At 46.8% G+C, this 25,228-nt stretch overlaps 1 protein-coding gene across 3 annotated transcripts in view; it reads right to left on the bottom strand.

The window, feature by feature from the left end:
* The window catches only part of CLCN2 (chloride voltage-gated channel 2), a 532,043-nt gene that overhangs the window by 74,225 nt on the left and 432,590 nt on the right, over positions 1-25,228 (bottom strand). For all 3 annotated transcript variants that reach the window (XM_086944441.1, XM_086944443.1, XM_086944442.1), the window contains exon 16: positions 21,894-22,027. In XM_086944441.1, the coding sequence (XP_086800567.1) occupies positions 21,894-22,027 (134 nt within the window). The remainder of the gene's footprint in view (positions 1-21,893; positions 22,028-25,228) is intronic.

Genomic DNA, 25,228 nt, shown 5'->3' with positions numbered 1-25,228 from the left:
GCCAATTTACCATCTATTGCTGGACTTGTCCGCAGCGTTTGACACTGTATCTCACCCTAGGTTACTTGCGGAGGCTTCATGAAATGGACATCTACAGAACAGAGCTAAAACGGCTTTCAGATTTTCTTTCCTATAAACCTCATACCTTGACTTACAGCAAGAACATTTTTAGTTCAGGCACTGGTAATCAGCCATTTGGATTATGGGAATGCTCTCTTGGCCTCAGCATACGAGTCGCTATTATCCAAACTTCAGGCGGTGCAGAACACCGCTGCACGCCTTATCTGTAACCTCCCTTCTAGCACAGCTTCCCTGCCTTTTCTTCATGCATTACACTGGCTACCAGTCAAAAACAAAATTGTTTTCAAATTTTGCTGCTTAACTCGTAAAGCTCAATATGGAAATGGGCCTTCCTATCTTTCATCTAAGCTCACCCACTACTCCCCTCCAAGACTTCTAAGATCTTCAGACAAAGCATTGCCCTGGGTCCCTAGGGTTAGGAAATCCCAGCTAGGGGGCAGTCCGTTCTCTTTCTTAGCTCCATCCCTTTGGAATAAGCGGTCTCTTCAACTGCAAATGTGCAAGGACCATTGGCAATTTAGAAAATTACTTAAGACCAATCTATTAGAACTGATTTTGTTCTGCTGTCTCTATGGCTTCAACGCCGAGATACTCCTCCCTGGCTAATTTGTGTGTGTAATACATTTTAATAACATAACATAACATATAGGGTCAAAGATAAGCATAAAGTTCATGGGTAATAGGAGAGTTAGTTGGTCTGTGTAATGTCAATGCATTGCAGTGTAGTGTTCTATAAATGTGGGGCATGCGTAACTCTTTTCTAATTTGGGGCAATGTTGGGGACGTCTTGATGGACATGGGGATGTCGTAACAGATCCGGACTGCACAGACGGAAAAAGCCTGCTTTCTTATTTTTTCTTTTTTTACACTTCTTAGTTTACAGTCTGATGTGGTCATAGCTGCAATTGTGCAACAAAGCACCAGAGACTGTGTACTTCTCTGCACAATAAACAGAGGTGTTAGCCATGATGTGTTTGCAATTGATGATGCTGCTTTTGAAGATGGTATGGATGGCAAAAGCCGGCAATGGAGGCCATCAAGATGGGGGTGAGAGTTGGCAGCGGTACCCTGGAACACTCATCTACTCTCCCAAAAACTTTTTTTCTTTTAAATCAGAAAGGGGAAAGTGGCCCAATGGGGAATATTTTGATTTTGCTAATGGCTTACCACCCCAGCTCAGGAGTCTTTACATTTTTTTATGTTTTGCAATCACTAGTACATCTCCTAAAGAATCTCTATTTGGAAGTAATGCCTACAACAATTCCTTAGGGAGTCACAAGTGGGGTTTGTAATATTAAAAACAGATATTACAGTCGCGAACAGCCAGACTCATGATTTGCTGTAAAATTGTATATCCGCCCCTTAGTGTATATGCCTCTATGACGCCCTTCTTGTCGGACAGCGAAACGTCAAGTAACTCATCAGCAGACTCTACTATGTCAACACCAAAAAACTCCCAAAAAAGCTCATCCTGAACATCCCTCGCCGCAGCCACATCACTGATCACCTGAGAGACGTCCACTGTTTCCGGTCAACAAAGGAATTGCCTTCAAGCTCCTCACAACGCCTATAAAACTCTCCACAACTCTGGGCCTATATACTTCAACCAATGCCTCTTCTTCCACACCCCAACCAGACTTCTCCTCCCTGTTCATGAGGCCCTAACAACTTTCCCATGGATCGGCAGGGCGCCGGCTGGATGAAGAACGTTCTATTACCTCACCGAGAAGACCTGAAACTCCCTTCGTCTGCATCTCAGGCAATGACCATCTCTGCCTCAATTCAGGAAGGACCTCGAGATCTGGCTGTTCGACTGAAAGCCCACCCCAGCGCCCTGAGACCCTTACGGGTGAGTAGTTCCACTCTACAAAACCCTGATTGGCTGATTGATTCCATTGACACAGTTCTTCCAATGCAATTCTTAGCTGTAATTAAAGTATGGTGAATGCACAGGGCTTTATCATTGCACCTCAATGCGGACTTAGAACATTTCATGCCAGTACAGTAACAGAAAGCATAATCTACCCTACCAATTTGCATCATTCCGACATACAGCAACTACTCTGATTGTATGCCTTCACCTGCCTGCTTGGGTCAACAAGCCCCCAAAACATTTTTTTTCATTTATATTTGTGAATGGGTCGCCATCTCCCTTGAGGAGTCTGTATCCTAGAAATTATCTGGATCGAAAATGGTTTCTTAAATCATAGAGAATCCAATTTCAATGGATGCCATGGACCTGTGCCTTCCAAATTGTGATTTGAAATGCATTTATAACCCATTTTGTGATTTGGTAACATGTCACGAAATTGAAAAATAGGTTTAGTACCATTAAAAAAGCCATTTAGTGGTTGCAAACCCTGTGATCTAGTGAATCGCAGTCTTTCCTACTGCTACATGGCTTCGTCCCGCTGGGCCTAAGTTCCCAGGGTCCAGAGATTTAGTCAACAGACCAAAACTAAACCATAAAGCAATCCCAACTAATCTAGCAAAAAACACACACAAACAGCTGTGATAACATCACATCTTCAGCCCTGACAGGGTAACCGCTACAAATCTTTTGTGGCACATACATACTGCTTTGCCTTTGCACCTCAATGCTGTTCCAGTGCATACCTCACAAACATGATAAGGTAACACACAAGCATCTCTGCCAGTGCACACCAAGCCTGACCTTCAGTAACCATCACTGGTCAAGTAATGGAAGACTTATTTCTCTGCTACTGCACCTCAATCGTGACCAATAGCAACCATCACCGAACTAGTAATGCCATGCCTCTGCCAAGGCACCCCATCCTGACATACTCCAAGAGTGGAATGGAATACAGGTCTGCTAAGGAACCTCAATCCTGGCTCGCAGCAGCCATCATTGATCTAGAGATGGCCCACACACCTCTTTGCTAAGGCACCTCAATCCTGGCTCTCAGCAGCCATCATTGATCTAGAGATGGCGCACACACCTCTCTGCTAAGGCACCTCAATCCTGGCTCACAGCAGCCATCATTGATGTAGAGATGGCGCACACACCTCTCTGCTAAGGCACCTCAATCCTGGCTCACAGCAGCCATCATTGATCTAGGGATGGCGCACACACCTTCCTGCTAAGGCACCTCAATCCTGGCTCACAGCAGCCATCATTGATCTAGAGATGGCGCACACACCTCTCTGCTAAGGCACCTCAATCCTGGCTCACAGCAGCCATCATTGATCTAGAGATGGCGCACACACCTCTCTGCTAAGGCACCTCAATCCTGGCTCACAGCAGCCATCATTGATCTAGAGATGGCGCACACACCTCTATGCTAAGGCACCTCAATCCTGGCTCACAGCAGCCATCATTGATCTAGAGATGGCGCACACACGCATCTCTGCTAAGGTACCTCAATCCTGGCTCACGGCGGCCATCAGGGATCTAGAGATGGCGCACACACCTCTCTGCTAAGGTACCTCAATCCTGGCTCCTAGCAGCCATTATGGATCTAGAGATGGCGCACACACCTCTCTGCTAAGGCACCTCAATCCTGGCTCACAGCAGCCATCATTGATCTAGAGATGGCGCACACACCTCTCTGCTAAGGCACCTCAATCCTGGCTCACAGCAGCCATCATTGATGTAGAGATGGCGCACATACCTCTATGCTAAGGAACCTCAAACCTGGCTCACAGCAGCCATCATTGATCTAGAGATGGCACACACCTCTCTGCTAAGGCACCTCAATCCTGGCTCACAGCAGCCATCACTGATCTAGAGATGGCGCACACACCTCTATGCTAAGGAACCTCAATCCTGGCTCACAGCAGCCATCACTGATCTAGAGATGGCGCACACACGCATCTCTGCTAAGGTACCTCAATCCTGGCTCCTAGCAGCCATTATGGATCTAGAGATGGCACACACGCATCTCTGCTAAGGTACCTCAATCCTGGCTCCTAGCAGCCATTATGGATCTAGAGATGGCGCACACACCTCTCTGCTAAGGCACCTCAATCCTGGCTCACAGCAGCCATCATTGATCTAGAGATGGCGCACACACCTCTCTGCTAAGGCACCTCAATCCTGGCTCACAGCAGCCATCACTGATCTAGAGATGGTGCACACACCTCTATGCTAAGGCACCTCAATCCTGGCTCACAGCAGCCATCATTGATCTAGAGATGGCGCACACACGCATCTCTGCTAAGGTACCTCAATCCTGGCTCCTAGCAGCCATTATGGATCTAGAGATGGCACACACACCTCTCTGCTAAGGCACCTCAATCCTGGCTCACGGCGGCCATTAGGGATCTAGAGATGGCGCACACACCTCTCTGCTAAGGTACCTCAATCCGGGCTCACAGCAGCCATCATTGATCTAGAGATGGCGCACACACCTCTCTGCTAAGGAACCTCAATCCTGGCTCACAGCAGCCATCATTGATCTAGAGATGGCGCACACACCTTCCTGCTAAGGCACCTCAATCCTGGCTCACAGCAGCCATCATTGATCTAGAGATGGCGCACACACCTCTCTGCTAAGGAACCTCAATCCTGGCTCACAGCAGCCATCATTGATCTAGAGATGGCGCACACACCTTCCTGCTAAGGCACCTCAATCCTGGCTCACAGCAGCCATCATTGATCTAGAGATGGAGCACACACCTCTCTGCTAAGGAACCTCAATCCTGGCTCACAGCAGCCATCATTGATCTAGAGATGGCGCACACACCTCTTTGCTAAGGCACCTCAATCCTGGCTCATAGCAGTCATCATTGATCTAGAGATGGCGCACACACCTCTCTGCTAAGGAACCTCAATCCTGGCTCTCAGCAGCCATTATTGATCTAGAGATGGCGCACACACCTCTTTGCCAAGGCACCTCAATCCTGGCTCTCAGCAGCCATTATTGATCTAGAGATGGCGCACACACCTCTCTGCTAAGGCACCTCAATCCTGGCTCACGGCGGCCATTAGGGATCTAGAGATGGCGCACACACCTCTATGCTAAGGAACCTCAAACCTGGCTCACAGCAGCCATCATTGATCTAGAGATGGCACACACCTCTCTGCTAAGGCACCTCAATCCAGGCTCACAGCAGCCATTATTGATCTAGAGATGGGGCACACACCTCTATGCTAAGGAACCTCAATCCTGGCTCACAGCAGCCATCATTGATCTAGAGATGGCGCACACACGCATCTCTGCTAAGGTACCTCAATCCTGGCTCCTAGCAGCCATTATGGATCTAGAGATGGCACACACGCATCTCTGCTAAGGTACCTCAATCCTGGCTCCTAGCAGCCATTATGGATCTAGAGATGGCGCACACACCTCTCTGCTAAGGCACCTCAATCCTGGCTCTCAGCAGCCATCATTGATCTAGAGATGGCGCACACACGCATCTCTGCTAAGGTACCTCAATCCTGGCTCCTAGCAGCCATCATTGATCTAGAGATGGCGCACACACGCATCTCTGCTAAGGTACCTCAATCCTGGCTCCTAGCAGCCATTATGGATCTAGAGATGGCACACACACCTCTCTGCTAAGGCACCTCAATCCTGGCTCACGGCGGCCATTAGGGATCTAGAGATGGCGCACACACCTCTCTGCTAAGGTACCTCAATCCTGGCTCCTAGCAGCCATCATTGATCTAGAGATGGCGCACACACGCATCTCTGCTAAGGTACCTCAATCCTGGCTCCTAGCAGCCATTATGGATCTAGAGATGGCACACACACCTCTCTGCTAAGGCACCTCAATCCTGGCTCACGGCGGCCATTAGGGATCTAGAGATGGCGCACACACCTCTCTGCTAAGGTACCTCAATCCTGGCTCACAGCAGCCATCATTGATCTAGAGATGGCGCACACACCTCTCTGCTAAGGAACCTCAATCCTGGCTCACAGCAGCCATCATTGATCTAGAGATGGCGCACACACCTTCCTGCTAAGGCACCTCAATCCTGGCTCACAGCAGCCATCATTGATCTAGAGATGGAGCACACACCTCTCTGCTAAGGAACCTCAATCCTGGCTCACAGCAGCCATCATTGATCTAGAGATGGCGCACACACCTCTCTGCTAAGGCACCTCAATCCTGGCTCATAGCAGTCATCATTGATCTAGAGATGGCGCACACACCTCTTTGCTAAGGAACCTCAATCCTGGCTCTCAGCAGCCATTATTGATCTAGAGATGGCGCACACACCTCTTTGCCAAGGCACCTCAATCCTGGCTCTCAGCAGCCATTATTGATCTAGAGATGGCGCACACACCTCTCTGCTAAGGCACCTCAATCCTGGCTCACGGCGGCCATTAGGGATCTAGAGATGGCGCACACACCTCTCTGCTAAGGTACCTCAATCCTGGCTCACAGCAGCCATCATTGATCTAGAGATGGCGCACACACCTCTTTGCTAAGGCACCTCAATCCTGGCTCTCAGCAGCCATCATTGATCTAGAGATGGCGCACACACCTTCCTGCTAAGGCACCTCAATCCTGGCTCACAGCAGCCATCATTGATCTAGAGATGGCGCACACACCTCTCTGCTAAGGAACCTCAATCCTGGCTCACAGCAGCCATCATTGATCTAGAGATGGCGCACACACGCATCTCTGCTAAGGAACCTCAATCCTGGCTCACAACAGCCATAATTGATCTAGAGATGGAGCACACACCTCTCTGCTAAGGCACCTCAATCCTGGCTCATAGCAGTCATCATTGATCTAGAGATGGCGCACACACCTCTCTGCTAAGGAACCTCAATCCTGGCTCTCAGCAGCCATTATTGATCTAGAGATGGCGCACACACCTCTTTGCTAAGGCACTTCAATCCTGGCTCTCAGCAGCCATCATTGATCTAGAGATGGCGCACACACCTTCCTGCTAAGGCACCTCAATCCTGGCTCACAGCAGCCATCATTGATCTAGAGATGGCGCACACACCTCTCTGCTAAGGAACCTCAATCCTGGCTCACGGTAGCCATTATTGATCTAGAGATGGCGCACACACCTTCCTGCTAAGGCACCTCAATCCTGGCTCACAGCAGCCATCATTGATCTAGGGATGGCGCACACACCTTCCTGCTAAGGCACCTCAATCCTGGCTCACAGCAGCCATCATTGATCTAGAGATGGCGCACACACCTCTCTGCTAAGGAACCTCAATCCTGGCTCACGGCAGCCATTATTGATCTAGAGATGGCGCACACACCTCTCTGCTAAGGAACCTCAATCCGGGCTCACAGCAGCCATCATTGATCTAGAGATGGCGCACACACCTCTCTGCTAAGGAACCTCAATCCCGGCTCACGGCAGCCATTATTGATCTAGAGATGGCACACACACCTTCCTGCTAAGGCACCTCAATCCTGGCTCACAGCAGCCATCATTGATCTAGAGATGGCGCACACACCTTCCTGCTAAGGCACCTCAATCCTGGCTCACAGCAGCCATCATTGATCTAGAGATGGTGCACACGCCTCTATGCTAAGGAACCTCAATCCTGGCTCACAGCAGCCATCATTGATCTAGAGATGGCGCACACACCTCTCTGCTAAGGCACCTCAATCCTGGCTCACAGCAGCCATCATTGATCTAGAGATGGCGCACACACCTCTCTGCTAAGGCACCTCAATCCTGGCTCACAGCAGCCATCATTGATCTAGAGATGGCACACACCTTCCTGCTAAGGCACCTCAATCCTGGCTCACAGCAGCCATCATTGATCTAGAGATGGCACACACCTTCCTGCTAAGGCACCTCAATCCTGGCTCACAGCAGCCATCATTGATCTAGAGATGGCGCGCACACACCTTCCTGCTAAGGAACCTCAATCCTGGCTCTCAGCAGCCATCATTGATCTAGAGATGGCGCACACACCTCTCTGCTAAGGCACCTCAATCCTGGCTCATAGCAGCCATCATTGATCTAGAGATGGCGCACACACCTCTCTGCTAAGGAACCTCAATCCTGGCTCACGGCAGCCATTATTGATCTAGAGATGGCGCACACACCTCTCTGCTAAGGCACCTCAATCCTGGCTCATAGCAGCCATCATTGATCTAGAGATGGCGCACACACCTCTCTGCTAAGGAACCTCAATCCTGGCTCACAGCAGCCATTATTGATCTAGAGATGGGGCACACACCTCTCTGCTAAGGAACCTCAATCCTGGCTCTCAGCAGCCATTATTGATCTAGAGATGGGGCACACACCTCTCTGCTAAGGCACCTCAATCCTGGCTCATAGCAGTCATCATTGATCTAGAGATGGCACACACACGCATCTCTGCTAAGGTACCTCAATCCTGGCTCCTAGCAGCCATTATGGATCTAGTGATGGCGCACAAACAGGTGGGAAACACCCATAGGACTTCAGTACCCCCCCCCCCTATTGGGTCTCTCAGCTCGAGCTGCTGTGAGCTTAGCTCTGCAGTGTCTTATCGCCATCACGCCCGAATATTTCACAGGTCTTTAAAGACCATTTGCATATTGACATACCTTTGTAAACTGGTTACTGAGGCTTAGATTTTTTTTCTGGTTCCTGTACCCCCTGAGCCCCCACTCTCCCTATTCCTTTGCCATAGTGTGAGAATGCATTTCATGAACAGGAATATAAAGTAGGGTTGCCAACAGAAAAATGCCAGCCATGTGCTGTTTAAAGAGACTGCAGAGACCTTGTCTTGACACTAAATAGGGTTATAAATAAAAAAGAATGCATTGATTTGTAATGTGACTTTTCGGTTTTTGTTCCCTTCAATTATCAGTCATGGATCATTCAGGCAGCCCTAGAACACAATTAAAAGTGCTTTCTATTTATATTTGCTGTTCGAAGTATGCACAGATAAGTGCTGAAAATACAGATTTAGGTGACTGCTTATTTTTGTATCATCTGGGACATCAAAATACTGAGCTGCCAACCCTAATCATAAGACTGGAAGTATGTTGCAGGGTCAGCACATTATTTATTTCCTCCACCCTCGTTCCCTGATTAATGCCATAATAGCAATAGTTTAACTTGTATCTGAAACCTATGCCACCATCAGTAACATGCTGAGTTACTTAAAGTGTCTAGGAATGCACTCCTTATTCTCGCCCTTCACTTTCATACTCACCCTGCACTCACAGTGATCACTCTGCACTCACAATGCACTTGTGCTGTTCACCCTGTAACTCACCCTGCACTCAAGTGACACTTCACTCACCTTTCCCCCTCACTGCTCAAACTGCAATCTCACTCCAACAAGCCCATCACTAACTATGCCTTCATTTGTCACACTCTGCACTTCCATCCACACCCAAATTCATATGGTCACCTTACTCCCCCTGCAGCCATCCTCTTACCCTACTCTAACACTGTTGCATCGCTCACCATGCACTCACATGACCACTCCTGCCACCCACACAGCGCAGAGGGTTAATGTGCCTGCTACAAAGAACGTGTACCATGCAGATCACAGAACTGAGTGTGAGTAAACTATGAGTAGCGCTATTAAAAAATGAAATGTTTGTCAGAAAGGTGCTATAGAGAGATGAGGTGCATTGTTGGTGAGTGGTAGTGAGGGAATTCATGGAGAAGGAGAACATGGGGCACCAAAAAAAAAGACTGTTGCACCGTGTGCGACCGGTGCTAGGGCCAGCACTGGCTGGGAGGGTTAGACCCCCCTAAAGTTCAGGTCTAGTTGCGCCTATCCGCTATCCTGGTTCACAGCAGCATTCACTGATCCAGTGATGGCACACACAGACAGCCATGTCCATATATCCCAGTCTTGACCTAGACTCTAATCATGCGCTTAGTTGCATAAAAATAAAAGTTTTGCCGAAGAGCTCCTTTCAGGCCACTGGCGCCACCTGTGGTCCACGACTGGAAAAAATACAGAAAAAACTCTACTGCCCATTCACTTTAACCCTCACCTTAGCGGACCCCTCCCCCTCACTCTCTCCGATTCTTTAAAAAATCCTCTCCACCCTTTTTCTTTTGTTTTTTTCTCCCTTTTATCTGCCCCTTCCCTGTCACTGCCCACATTCACCACTTATGCCCCTTCGCACCCTACCCTCGATCCTCTTCTCTTCATCACACCTCTCTCCTTTCCCCTCTCTTCTCCTTTTTCTCATTCTTTCGCTTCATCTCTTCTTTCAATGAAATACTATCTTCCACTCCTATTTCTCTCCCCTCTTAACTTTTCATGCTCTCCATCCTCTCTTCTCCACGTCACACTATCTCTTTTTCCCTCACTTCTCGTGTGTTTTTTCCTCTCTTTTGCTTCTTCATCCTGAACTCTTTCCTGCATGTCTTACGTTCTCCAGTATCTTTTCCTCCTCGTCCCCTAATCCTTACCTCATTAGATTTCAGGAGTTTGGTCCTTGTTTTTCTGTTTAAAACTTAACTGGTCGCTATGACAACAAAGCATCCCCTGTTTCCATGGCAACTGAAGACCGATGAAGCGGACATCGCAGATAAATGTCACGGGACTAAAAATATCCCTTCAGGGACTTTTTTTCTGCGTGGGCAGGGACAGGGATTGGAAAAGGGTTCTGATACATATATTCAAAACAAGCTGATGAGAGATTACTGGATCTCTCAGGTGCAGGTGGGCGACAGTGCGGGGAGAAAAGGGCGAAGAGGGGGTGGATTAGAAGAGGAAGGGATGAGGCCTGCGAAAGAAACGAGAAGTAGGTAATAAAACAGGAGTTGTTAGAGAGAAAAAATGAAATAAAACAGGTAGTGAGAGATCATATGGGGCTAAGAGGTCATGAGGTCATGGTTGTAATGATTGGGGGTCATCATTAATACTAAATGTACAAAGAAAATATGATATCCCAAAATAAGGGGGTAAAGCGTGTGTAATTTTCTTATTACAGTCTACGTGTGCCACAGGTAATCACCCGTAATACAAAAGCAACACAGTTACTCTTCTTTAGTAAGTTATCAGAGATGAAGTCTGAAGTCCCAATGCATGCAGTCACAGCCAGAAGACAGTGTGAAAAGCATTACAGAGGCAGCTTAAACAATTACAATAATAACAGGCTTTACGATTCTCTCTCCTATGAACCACTTTACCCAGAAATTCATAGTGAGTTTGTAACACGAAAGCATCAATCTCTGCTGGCATTCCACTAAAATGCCAAGCTTTAAATATTGTCCTGCCAGAATTTCGTGATCATATTATGATGAATGAAATTGCATTTGGGTAAGGACAGATTTACTATGTAATGCCACATGTACACACCCTGTCGATATACATAGTTAGATTAAACTGCATGTATGTGGAGCTAAGAATAGTTAAACTATCCTTACCTGTATATACATACCTTAACAATGTAAGTGGTAAATTATGTCCTGCACACAATATTATGGTAGGCTCATGTGTTGTTGCTCAAAATTGTGACATACCGCCACATCTATGTGCATCTGCTCTATTTCTGAACTACAACCGGATATGAGAGTGACGTCACGGTAGTGCTTCAAAAGAGTTTTACAACAAAGTCCAAATTACACATTGTTTTTCATTTTAGTAAGATTACACATTCATCTTACATAGTGGCAAACACAGTTCTTCTTTAAAAGGGAGCCAAATAAAAGGATTTAACAAGCATTGGAAATGCAATAGGTCTCGCAGCATTAGAGTTAGTGCTTTTAGAATTGTTTATGGGTTTTTTTGTAAATCTTTAGCATTTTTGTTTCCTGTAGCCAATGCTAAAGAATAAAAAAAAAAAGCCATAAACATTTCTAAAATCTCTAACTCAAATGCTCCGAGACCTATTGCACTGTGTGAGGGTGAGGGGTTGAGGGTGAGTGAGGGTGAGGGTGAGTGAGGGTGAGTGTGAGTTAGGGTGAGGGGTTGAGGGTGGGTGAGGGTGAGGGGTTGAGGGTGAGTGAGAGTGAGAGTGAGGATGAGTGAGGGTGGGTGAGGGGTTGAGGTTGAGGTGTTGAGGGTGAGTGAGGGTGAGGGCGAGTGAGGTGTTGAGGGTGAGTGAGGGTGAGGGCGAGTGAGGTGTTGAGGGTGAGTGAGGGTGAGGGTGAGGGGTTGAGGGTGAGGGTAGGAGAGGGGTTGAGGGTGAGTGAGGGTGAGGGTGAGTGAGGGTGGGTGAGGGGTTGAGGTTGAGGTGTTGAGGGTGAGTGAGGGTGAGGGCGAGTGAGGTGTTGAGGGTGAGTGAGGGTGAGGGCGAGTGAGGTGTTGAGGGTGAGTGAGGGTGAGGGGTTGAGGGTGAGGGTAGGTGAGGGGTTGAGGGTGAGTGAGGGTGAGGGTGAGTGAGGGTGATGCTGAGGGGTTGAGGGTGAGTGAGGGTGAGAGAGTGAGGGTGAGTGAGGGTGAGAGAGTGAGGGTGAGTGAGGGGTTGAGGGTGAAGGGTTGAGGGTAAGTGAGGGTGAGGGTGAGTGAGGGTGAGGGGTTGAGGGTGAGGGGTTGAGGGTGAGTGAGGGTGAGGGGTTGAGGGTGAGTGAGGGTGAGGCGTTGAGGGTGAGTGAGGGTGAGTGAGGGTGAGGGGTTGAGGGTGAGTGAGGGTGAGTGAGGGTGAGTGAGGGTGAGTGAGGGTGAGTGAGGGTGAGTGGGTGAGGGTGAGTGAGGGTGAGAGTGAGTGAGAGTGAGGGTGAGTGAGGGTGAGTGAGGGTGAGGGTGAGTGAGGGTGAGGGGTTGAGGGTGAGTGAGGGTGAGGGGTTGAGGGTGAGTGAGGGTGTGTGAGGATGAGGGGGTGATGATGTGAAGGCGCGCATCCGTAGACGGTCAGAAACCGAATGGGGAAGAACGAATTCCATAACATATTTTAAAACTCGAGGGAGCGATTCATGGTCAAAGACTCAGAAAATGAGTGAAAACGCAAAACAAAAAGAACGGTTATTAGTGGGGCGTGGTGTTGAGAGAAGAAGAGAAATGACAAGTCTTCGATCAGCCTTAGAAGTGCGGGACCAACGAGTGAGACTACAATAATACAAAGATCGGAAACGCGAATACAAACGGCGAATAAAAAGTGGACCGAAGAACAGTGAAATGTTAATATGGGAGAAAAACACACGAACCACGTACATAGCAAAGAAAGAAAAAATATGATTACAAATGCGGAAATAGGGTGAGATCAGGGAAGGAACTAAGGCCAAATGAGCTAAAGAAATGGGAGACATAGAGAGTGAGTGACTGAAGGGAGAATTGTAAAGGAAATGAGAAAACGAAATGAAGGAAAGACGGGCATCGAGAAAAGTTGTGAAGTAAACAGAACTAATGGAAATGCCGAGACTAGACTGACATGTCGACTGGAAGACAGACTTCTAGGTGCTAGAGGAGGGAAGAAGGCGCTAACGGGAAAAAGAATTAGTCAGGCAGGCTCCGGGGTGGTTCAGTCCCGGACAGTTCGTCTCGCCTCAGCTGTGGCGTCGGTCTGTCCTCGGGGCCCGGCCTGTCACGGGAGCTCGTTCGGCCTACTTTCATATTTTTTGAGCCGGTGGCTTCGAATAATTTATAGTGCATTTCCAAACGAATGCTGTTGACAGCGTTCACTAAAATGTACCCCCTCGGCCCATTTCTTCCCCCTCTGATTTGATTCTGCTGGAATAGGGAGCGTTGTCGTAGGCTTGCTGTGTCTCTGGGGTAAAAATAAAGGTACACAAATAGATGTTGACAAATAAACAGTTGTCTGTTCCGCCCATCGTATTTTACTTTCGCTTTCTTCGTGGGGAAGCTATTTCTAATTCGGGAACGTATTATGTTAAAAAAAAGCACAGCCGCGTCAGACCGGGAAGGCGGAGATGGATTAAAACAAACACAGTACGGCGATGAGTAAGAGCTTTAAAAAACAAATGTGCAGGAGAATACAAAAAATGCAATGTGCAAAGCAAGCAAGCAGTGAAGTTAAAGCATTTGAGACAGGACTGAGAGGCGAAGTCTGTAGCAAGCGGCAAAAGCAAAGAGGACAGGAGTGACACAAAATAAGACTGCAATACAGCGAGGCAGTTCACAGCACTTACAGTCCCATCATAACACACTTTACTAAACTTAATCTATGGGGAGATTAGTATAATGCACTTTGTCAAACGTCTAGAGCAGCCCATGTATTGAAAAATTTGCAATTGAGATTAGGCAATGTGCAATGATTGTATGGTGGGAAGTGACGTAGGCTTGCTGTGTCTCTGGGGTAAAAATAAAGGTACAGAAATAGATGTTGACAAATAAACAGTTGTCTGTTCCGCCCATCGTATTTTACTTTCGCTTTCTTCGTGGGGAAACTATTTATAATTCGGGAACGTATTATGTTAAAAAAAAGCACAGCCGCGTCAGACCGGGAAGGCGGAGATGGATTAAAACAAACACAGTACGGCGATGAGTAAGAGCTTTAAAAAACAAATGTGCAGGAGAATACAAAAAATGCAATGTGCAAAGCAAGCAAGCAGTGAAGTTAAAGCATTTGAGACAGGACTGAGAGGCGAAGTCTGTAGCAAGCGGCAAAAGCAAAGAGGACAGGAGTGACACAAAATAAGACTGCAATACAGCGAGGCAGTTCACAGCACTTACAGTCCCATCATAACACACTTTACTAAACTTAATCTATGGGGAGATTAGTATAATGCACTTTGTCAAACGTCTAGAGCAGCCCATGTATTGAAAAATTTGCAATTGAGATTAGGCAATGTGCAATGATTGTATGGTGGGAAGTGATATCTAGGGTCTAACAAAGGCTCGGGCACTATACACTTAAGTGGGATATTTCAGAATGCACATTATTACCAAAACACTCCAGTCACTTTCTGTTTACAGCGGAAACAGGGTGCTTACCCCAAAGTAAGTTGAGAGAAATGCGCTACAACTTAGGTGAATGAGTGACAACAGTAAAGCGCCTCAGTCGGTGGTAAAAGCGCCGACGGCCGCTGCCTGCACCCGGGCCCTCCAGGGCGGTGTCTGGAGACAACTGTCAACAAGAGGCAGGAGAGAAAGAAAACAAGACGGACGGACGGAAGAGAGGGGAGGGGAGGGGGGAGGAGAAATGCGACACAGCGGGAAGGGGAGGGGGCGGAGCGGGTACAATAAACAAGACGGAGGGAAGAGAGGGGAGGGGGGAGAAGTGCGACAGGAGAAATGCGACACGGCGGGAAGGGGAGGGGGCGGGTAAACAAAGACGGACGTGCACGCGCTCGCGCTTTTAAGGTCAATGCGCATGCGCATAAGCTCAATGCGCATGCGCATTGACCTTAAAAGTCACGGGCACTGCAAGGAATCGCCACGATTCCTTGCAGTGTGGATAAAGAGTGGATAACTCGCAATATTCTCTCGCCTTGCTCGATGCGCATGCGCATCGACAGGCGAGACCTAAAAATGTGATTTGCTGACAATCTATTATAAGGAATAAGATACCCCCAATTGCACATTATAAGGATGTTGCATTTCATCTCAGAATTTTGTTAACTCAAAGGATATTGGCCTTTAGCCTTATTCTTTTATATGGTTGTTCACCCACTCGGTTTCTAAAACTAATTACAGATGTTATCACTGAATTTAAAAGTACTCAATTATAAGGGAATAAGACATGAGAAAGGGTAAAATAACAACGGGGTAAGAAGTCATAGGGTAAGAGAACATGGGGTGGATGGGCAAAATAGGCCACAAAGGAGTATGATCACCGATGGTAAGATCAAAAGGTCGGGGGGTAAGATCAAAAGGTCGGGGAAGATATCAAAACGGATCAGACATTTAAAGGAGTTGAGAGAAAACGTGAGGTAGATGATCGTCAGGATTAAGTGATAAGGAATTTGTAAGTGAATGCAAGGGCTCAGCAATTTGAAAGGGGAGAGAAAAAACTGGCATACACAGTTCCGGTTTACCAAAGAGGCAAAGTAGGCACCGGCCTATGGGCCCCACTCCTTTTAGGGGCCCCGTGACAACAGATCAAAATAATATTGATTTGATATTGAAAGAAAATTACAATCAAGCTTTCTTAAATTGTTTAAAAAATGGGTGTAATAAAATTGTTGGTAAAACTAAAAATGTATTAGGAGATAATTTGCGAGGTAGGGGCGAAATTTCGACTGCCTAGGGGCCTCCATAGGTTTTACTCCGGCACTGGGTATACAGATAAACAGCAGCGTCAGCTGAGCATCCCTTCTTAAACTTGCCTAAATAATAGAACAACCTAAAAAATTCATCTAGTCAGATCCCTGGCAGCATCATCAACAATCTATGCTCCACTCTAGCCTTAATACTTCCTCAAAGGAGCAGACTATATTATCACAAGGAGTACCGGAACCGGAGGTGGTACCGAACTAGGATCGCAAACCAGCCCCGGCAATTATGTCCGACCGGCCAACGTGGGGGTTGGGGGAGGGGGGGTGTTGGTGGTGGAAACACTGCTGCTGCACTTTTGTTAAAAGGGGTCGATTTTGCAGCACTGTGGCAAAACCGGCTCCCACCGGTCCAAAACCGCCACTCACGCTTCCGTACCACCAGGGAAATGCCCGGTGCCTGCTACGGCCAGTCCGGCCCTGGAGCGGTACACAATTGGGGCAGGTGCTGAGATCGAGGAGGGGGAAAGAGCTTTGCAAGAGTTTGAGAGGGTCAACATGTATAGACCATGAGAGCGGATCAGGCGGTCTTTGTGGTCAGCAGGTCCACACCCATCAGCCTCCACAGGTTCCTTATTACATTTGGAATCCAACGGTCTGCGCGTGATACAGCAGCAAATGCTGTCCTTGCGTGGACCGGTTTCCTCGGCTGGTCCCCTAGATTTGTCCCTTTGTGCTCTCGCTACCACTAGCTCCCCAGGCTCCCAGATACTACTGACCTCTAGTCGTATAGCCAAGATATTCTCTGGGTAACCTAGACTCTCCCCATGGAGTGAGTAAAGCACTCAGTGCTCACTGCAAGTGATGGGAGGAAGCTTGGAATTCAGATGCTGTACTGGAGAAGTAATTAAGCTTAATAAACTAAATGTCCCTTGAGAGCTCTAGCTTCAGAACAGGTCTTTATTTACATGCAGGAAAGTCAGGGCATTTAACATCAGGATGCACAGAGATACACATGGAGAGAAGTATCACCCACACACTAATAGAGCACATATATCAAAGCCCTAAATAGCATGGACCCTCTGGCCCATGTTAGTCAAAGGGCCAAGGGTTTGGGTTTTTAATCAGACTGTGGAAACTCGAATGTATCACAATGTTTGTTTACTTTGGTTAGTTGATGAGTCTGAGGTGTCCTTGGTCACACAGGACTATAACAGCACATTCAGGACACACCCCTTGATGATGCTCCCTAACAACTCTGTTACCTCCTGCGACAGGACTCCTCTGTCTACAAGACCTTTACTGTGAAGAAAGATGAGTCATGAGGTCCAATTGTTTTTTTTCTATAAATATTTTTATTTTTTATCTTTTTATTATGCAGTTGTTAGTTCATCCTGGACTTCTCGCCCAGCAAGTGTTGCTGATTGCCACATAGTCAGGGTATGGATTTGTTGTTTCAATTCAGCACATTACATCATATCACAGTAAGGAGTGGCATTTATTTGAATTTATTTTGAACCACCCTTCAGCCCTGACAACAATTTTATTGGTGAATCAAGAGGCTAGTCAATTGTTTAGTGACATCTGTTTATGCCTTTAGTGCTGTTCAAGATGGAGAAACAAAGAGGTTTTTGTACAATGTGCATCATGATCTGAATTATTTCCAGGTGATTTCAAATGTAATGATCATTGAAAAGGGAGCACAGTGCAAGAAAACTGCCTAGGGTCACACAGTGTGGTCAACTTGGGAAGCAGGGACTGAACCTGCATCAGGGCCCCATAACTGGTTGTTGCTGTGGGCCTAACAAAAGCTTCTAAAAGACGTGAATGGGGAGTACCACCAGCTTTGTGACCAGTGTTTAGCATTTTACCATTCAATCATCAAGTGAAAGGAGAACAATTGGCCACATGCACATAAAACAACTAACCAGCGGTTCATTTGGAAAACAATAAGTGCTGGGGCTCTCGTCAGGAGGCAGCTTGCACCAGCACAATTCTCCTGTTAGAACTGCCTAAAACAGAACCAACTACTAATCATGTCAGTGGGGAGAGGATGTGGCGTAATGGTCAGAACTGCCGACTTCGGAGCTGGGGAACCAGGTTCGAATCTCAGCGTTGGTTCAACATCCTGTGATTCTAGGCAAATCACTTAACACCCCGTGATTCAGGGTAAATCACTTAATCTCCCTGTGCCTACTATAAATGAATATGTTCGACTCCTTAACTGATGCTCATGAAAGGCCCCGGTGTTGATCATTAAGGGGCCGATTCCGATCTGGGTCGGAAATCACTCCGACCGAGCCAGATCCGGGGTGTTTTCCGAACGATCTGGACTCCTGCAGTCCTACTGAGCGAGTACGATGCGGCCGTATGCTGTCGGACTCGGTTCGGTTGTACAACGCGTACATGGGCTCCCATTGACTGAATGGGTACCTTGCGGACAAGTGCGCCCCCTACAGTGGGTACGCGTCGGTGCCATCTGCACCGTACATACCTGTGTTGTGGAGACCCATGGGTCTCCTCCTGTGTCCAAGTCGTAAGGCTGCGGGTAACAGGGAGTCTGATGCGGACCCCCAAAGTCCATCTACAGGAGCTATTGCGAGCCGGAGGCTCCGACTCGATCAGGCTTTCCGAATCGAGCATCGTACTAGCTCGGTCGTGAATCGTCTTAATTGCGCGCCATGGTTTGCTTACAACCAAGTTGTATGGAGCGGTTCGGACCCGGAAACGATTCGGACGGACATTATGCGCTTGTTCGCATCGTACTTAGGCGTCCAGACCCGTGTCCGAACCGTACGGAAATTCAGCCTCCGATTCGGGACCGCTACTGCCGACCCCGATTCGGTGCCCTTCCGACCGAGATCAGAATCGTCCCCTAAGTGTCTGTGCTGTACACCAGAAACCATCGGCTCAAATTAAGCACTGTAACCAGCAGAACGTTATACAGGTACTTGAGTTACATAAACATTAAATATATTGACAAACTTTTAATGAGTGCTTGGGCATTGCAGCCCTTGGATAAATTGTGTATTTGCAGGCTCTCTGCCCCTCCTCCTAACAAACTGTGAGCTCACTTGCCATATCACTTTTCTATTGGATTACGCTGAACTCTTATCCTCCGGCTTTCTTTAGTAGTGCTGTCTGACGGCAGTTAAATGTCATTGCAGTAACATTAGAGCTGTAACATGCAATGAGTAATGGTATCAGTTGTTAATTTGTAAAAAAATTAAATACGTGCCGGGGCTCTCGTCAGAAGGCAGCTTGCACCAGGCCATTTCTCCTGTTTGCACTGCCTAAAACAGAGCCAATTACTAACCATGAATGTGGGGATGGGTTCTGGCATAATGGCCAGAGTGACCGACTTCAGAGCTTAGAAACCAGGTTAGAGTCTCAGCTTTGGCTCAACATCCTGTGATTCTGGGCAAATCACTCAATCTCCCCGTGCCTACCATAAATGTGCCCTTAACTGGTGCTCATGAAAAGCGCTGGCTGTTGATAATTAAGTGCAGGTGCTGAGCACCAGAAACCACCTGCTCAAATTAAGCACTGAGTGTTCAATGATAATTAGCACAGCTGCAGCATCCCAGCAACTGGGCTACAGCAGCATTGATATAAAATGTGTGTCATCAGAGGAGTACTGACATGGCAGTATGGTAGAAGCACTGGTCCAGGTGTGTGAATGCTGAGCAGCATCTGTAAAAATAAATGTTTATACTGAAGCTGTTTCCTGTCGATTAAAAAGGGGGAGGCATTGATGCAGCTGCTTGCATCATTCTGGAGTGATGACGCATGTGTGCGCCTACAAAATCACAAAGGCACCCTTTTCTTTTCTTATTGATCGATCCAAGATTGCAGGCACCACTTACTTAGATGGGTCAATAAAAAAAGAAGAACTTGTAAGTGTGCGAAAGCAGTCTTGATGATGGTTAGCAGCAATTTGCTGCTTGGCCCTCTAAAAAAATGTAACAGCAGAAGTGGGGTCAACGGAGAAGTGCTGTGGAGGAGGGGATTGAGGTGGGAGCAACAGGGAAGCATGGGGGAAGCACATGAGGGAGACAAACACAGAGTCCGGTGGGAAGAGAAATACACAGGTGAGGGAGCAACACAATGGGGAGAGAAGCACATGTACGAGTGCGAGCAACATGGAGCACGTTGGGAAGAGAAACACATGGGGGAGAGAGCAAAACGGAGCACGGTAGGGAGAGAAGCACACGGATGAAAGAGCAATAGGGAGCACGATGGGAAGAGAAACACATGGGTGAAAGAGCAACACAGAGCACGGTGGGGAGAAAAGCACACAGGTGAAAGAGAGCAACATGGAGCACACAAGGAAAAGAAACACGTGGGTGAGAGCAACACAGAGCATGGCGGAGGGAGAAACACATGGGTGAGAGAGAGCAACACGGAGCACGATGGGGAGAGAAACACATGTGTGAGAGAGAAACACGGCGCACAGTAGGGAGAGAAGCACACGGATGAAAGAGAGCAACATGGAGCACGATGGGAAGAGAAACACATGGGTGAGAGAGCAACACAGAGCACAGTGTAGAGAAAAAAAAACATGAAAGAGCAACAAGGAGCAAAGTAGGAAAAGAAACACAGGTGAGAGAGAGAGCAACACGGAGCACAGTGGGGAGAGAAGCACACGGACAAGATAGAGCAACACAGAACACAGTGGGGAAAGAAACACATGGGTGAGAGATCAACACAGAGCACGGTGGGGAGAAAAGCACATGGATGAAAGAGAGCAACATGGAGCACACAAGGAAAAGAAACACGTGGGTGAGAGCAACACAGAGCATGGCGGAGGGAGAAACACATGGGTGAGAGAGAGCAACACGGAGCATGATGGGGAGAGAAACACATGTGTGAGAGAGAAACACGGCGCACGGTAGGGAGAGAAGCACACGGATGAAAGAGAGCAACATGGAGCACGATGGGAAGAGAAACACATGGGTGAGAGAGAGCAACACAGAGCACAGTGTAGAGAAAAAAAAACATGAAAGAGCAACAAGGAGCTCAGTAGGAAAAGAAACACGGGTGAGAGAGAGAGCAACACGGAGCACAGTGGGGAGAGAAGCACACGGACAAGATAGAGCAACACAGAACACAGTGGGGAAAGAAACACATGGGTGAGAGATCAACACAGAGCACGGTGGGGAGAAAAGCACATGGATGAAAGAGAGCAACATGGAGCACACAAGGAAAAGAAACACAAGGGTGGGAGAGCGCAAATCGGAGCATGGTGGGGAAAAAAACACATGGGTGACGGAGAGTAACACGTAGCATGGTATTGAGAGAAGCACACAGACGAAAGAGAGCAACATGGAGCATGGTCGGAAGAGAAACACATGAGTGAGAAAGAGCAACACGGAGCACAGTGGGGAGAGAAGCACACGGACAAGAGAGAGCACAAAATGAAATGCAAGGGGTAGAGAAGCCCAGGAGACCGCTGGAAAACCCATGACCTCTTCTTCAGCAAAAAGTACAAATGTGCTCCCAAAGGGCGAGCATTGGAAGGACACAAGTAGAGAACCTATGGTAGAGGGCTGACCCAAATACACGATGAGCCAGGCAAGCCATTGAATAAGAAGCAAGCAAATGAGTGACAATAATGCCAGCCAATAGTAATTAATGGGTGGGTTTAGACCGGCTGTATGTTCTTGGTAAGCTGACCACAGGTCTTTTTACGCCAGGTGGGAGAAGGAGGGGAGGGGTTTATGTGCGGGTTTCGTTTTCAATCTCACTTGTGCACAAAAAAAAATAATCAATATCAACATTAGATTTACTTCTAGTCTTGAAAGGAAATGGTCTTGTTTACCTTTTCCTTAGAGGGGTGGGAACTTACCAGCAGACTCCACCAGCGCCAAGGTCTTCAGCTTGCAGCTTTGCAGAAGGTCCTGCAGGTCGCGGTACTTGCAGTTCAGGGTGACGTAGCGCACGTCCCGCACCATGATGTCCTCCACCCGGATGTGATACCTCCTGCAAGCGCACAACATAGAAGTGAGCCATCCTGGGAACCTATCCACATGCCTGGACTCCCACATAGCAATACAGCCCAACTCCCAATGGACTGGATGCTGGATAACCCACTAAGAGCAGTGCTTAATTTGTAAACTAATAAGTGCCGGGGCTCTGACCAGGAGGCCACTGCAGCTTGCAACACCCATCGCCCCTGTCATCGCTGCCAAAACAACTACTAACCATCTCTCTCACCTGCAAGTGTGGCAGTCCCAATTATTTTAGGTCTGGAAAGCTAAAGGAATGGCTGAAGAGGCAGGTATTAGTAATTTTTAATGTATATTGTATTCATAAACAACCGCTGTTCAGCTCATCTCTAAATTCGATGAGCAGCGTCACCATGTGGCAGACCGTCATAAGTGCGGGGTTGACAATTAAGTACCGGTGGCGAGCACCGTAAACCAATTAAGTGCCGGAAACCACTCGCTCAAATTAAGCACTACTAAGAGATCCGACAGCAGCGGCCCATGCAATTAAAAGCGGTGGGGAGCTGGGGTCCGGTGGGGATTTTGACAGATGACAAAGAGGGAAAATTAATTAATGATTTATTTAATGTTCCCTTGTGGCAGTCTGTCGAACTCCCCCCCAACTCGGCCCCGCCACCCTTACCTGCACGGGCCGCCGCTGGACTATGAACAAAGCATCACTTTACTTGCAGCGACTAAGGCAGTCTGGATGCAGTTCTCATTTCATCTGATTATGAATTAGGGAGAAATAGCAGACGTTTCACACCTCTGATATTACATCACAGCTGCACAAATCTATGAAATGAATATGCATATATTAAACCCCCCAGATTACAGCCAAAGATTTTTTCCAGAAGATACGTGGCTACAGGATAAAAAAGTTACTTACCGGTAGCAGTAGTTTTGCAGTACCTATTCAGTATAAATGCACATGCTGTGCAGACTGTGGCCTTCTGATGCTTGGGCCGGCACTTTGATTTTCAGTGAAAGGAAAAAGTTTGCATCAACCTAAGGCGTGTCAAGAAGCACACACTATGACACCGCCAACCGGCCCACAATTCTCTTCAATGCAGAGATTTGTGGGCTAGCTGAGTGCAAGGTAAGTGGTTTTATTTAATGTTACCTACCATGTCATCTGTCGACTTCCCTCCACCCCCACCCCACTGGCTCATCACTCTTACCTGTGCCGGCCGCCACTCGCTACATGAGAGGGTTATAATAAGTCATTCTTGACCTAAAATTTGTTGACAGCAACTTTTTTTTCTTATTTGTAGAAAAAATGTAGTAAATGCAATTGAAACATTCAAGATTGGAAGACCAAGAGATTTCCATACCGAACTCTAACTAGTGTTTTCATGTCAAAAATTGAACGTTAACCCTAACAATAAATTCAATAACAAGGTGAGCTACCTTTTTAAAGAATTTTCAAAGTTATCGTTAAAAAAAACATGACACTAAACATTCACATACAATTAAGTGGAAGTAGACTGAAAGGATAAAACATTGACATTTCAAAACAAAACACTTACTATTTGTAATCGTCGCGTGCCTGCAAACTACTAAATTAATTAAAATTGTACAAAGCGTATTATGCAGGAATTTATCTAGTTGTTTCCAAAGATATTTATTGAACATTCGACCCTCAGGGCTGTTGCCATATTAAAGGTTGAAAGTAATGCCTTATTAGCCGTCAAGATGGCTCAGTGAGTTAAGCGTTGACAAGGCCATCTTTCATGTGGTGCTAGGCACACATTTGAATCTAATTTGAGGAAGAGTAGGTTACCTGATGAATTGTAACTGCTGTTTATTCCCCCTGTTTTTGTGTGTGGTTTTTAGCAGATTCGACTTAATCTTTATTTATTCTGTAAATATTGTGATTTTATTATTTTATTAATTTGTGTAGTTCTAAATGTAATTTTATCTGTACGTTTTATGTGCTTTTATGATTGTTAAATACAACAGTTGAATAAAGCTTTCCTTGACTTGAATCCAAGCAAGGACAACTCAAACGTCCAGACTTTCGAAGATGGTAAAGTGAGTACTATTATCTGGGTAATTGGAACACTCTTCAAAATCTTCAAGATCTTCAAAAAATCTCAAAAAACTTGGATTTATGGATTAGCCGAATCAATATGCAAATCTCTTGTTTAAACTGTATACAACATCTACAATTCAGCTAAAACATCTGATAATCTATTAGCAATGAAGTTGCAGCGCCAGGATGCTCCTTGGAGTGACAGTGCGCTTTATAAAAACCCCCAAACATCAAACTTGTTGTTTACAGCGCTTAGAAATAGCAGCGGTGTGATATGAAGCACTATACAAGAAATGAGATGCGTATTATTATTCAAATAGTAATAGAGAATTGAGAAGGGAGGCTAGGGACAATTCAGTGAAGTAAGCGCAAAGTTTACAATACCATGTGGGTACATATAAGTAGTGCTTCATTTGTAAAAGCACAACTGCCAGAGCCCTAGTCAGGGGGTCACCGCAGCTTGAACCACCCATTGCCACTGCCAGCGCGGTCAATAACAGCACCTACACAACTACTGACTATCACACTGCTACATGTGCAACAATACAAACAGTTCGAGCCCCCAAGGCTACAAGAATGTCTTGAGCAACAGATATTAGTTGGTTTTAATGCATATTGAATGAATATGCACCTGTTGTCCTGCTCATCAATAACTTACACAAACAGCACCAACATAAGTGCCATTGCAGACAGTTAAGTGCCGGTTCCGAGCACCGGAAACCACCGGCTCAAATTAAGCACTCCATGTAAGCTTTCGATTCAACACTGTCTTTTCAAAAGCTTTCCAACTATTCTGAGAATCATCTGCCAGATGGAAAGGTATGTTACAGGTCTATGATGTCTCCTGTCCTCGTACAAGTGATTGAGTAGCTGTAGCCAACGTTTATTGGGCTTGTGATGGAGAAAGATGTAGAAAATAATTTCCCAAAACTGTTTTTTTATTTTATTGATTTATTTTCACAGCAATAATTTAATCTTGAAATAACATTGCCAACACACAGAAGCTATCAAAGAGAGATCCTATCAGGTCGAAGAAGAAAACAAAATAGACATATTGCCACAGGGTACAAAATGTGCTGCCTTGAAGCGTAGACCCCAGGTGAGTAAAATGAAAGACAAGACAGAAAAACATCTGTTTCAAAAGAAGAAGATATTTCAGTC

Source organism: Lissotriton vulgaris, chromosome 11 (assembly GCF_964263255.1).
Source record: "Lissotriton vulgaris chromosome 11, aLisVul1.2, whole genome shotgun sequence".
Taxonomy (NCBI): domain Eukaryota; kingdom Metazoa; phylum Chordata; class Amphibia; order Caudata; family Salamandridae; genus Lissotriton; species Lissotriton vulgaris.
Note: the sequence above shows the minus strand (reverse complement) of the source record. Positions and strands in the feature narration are given on the sequence as shown.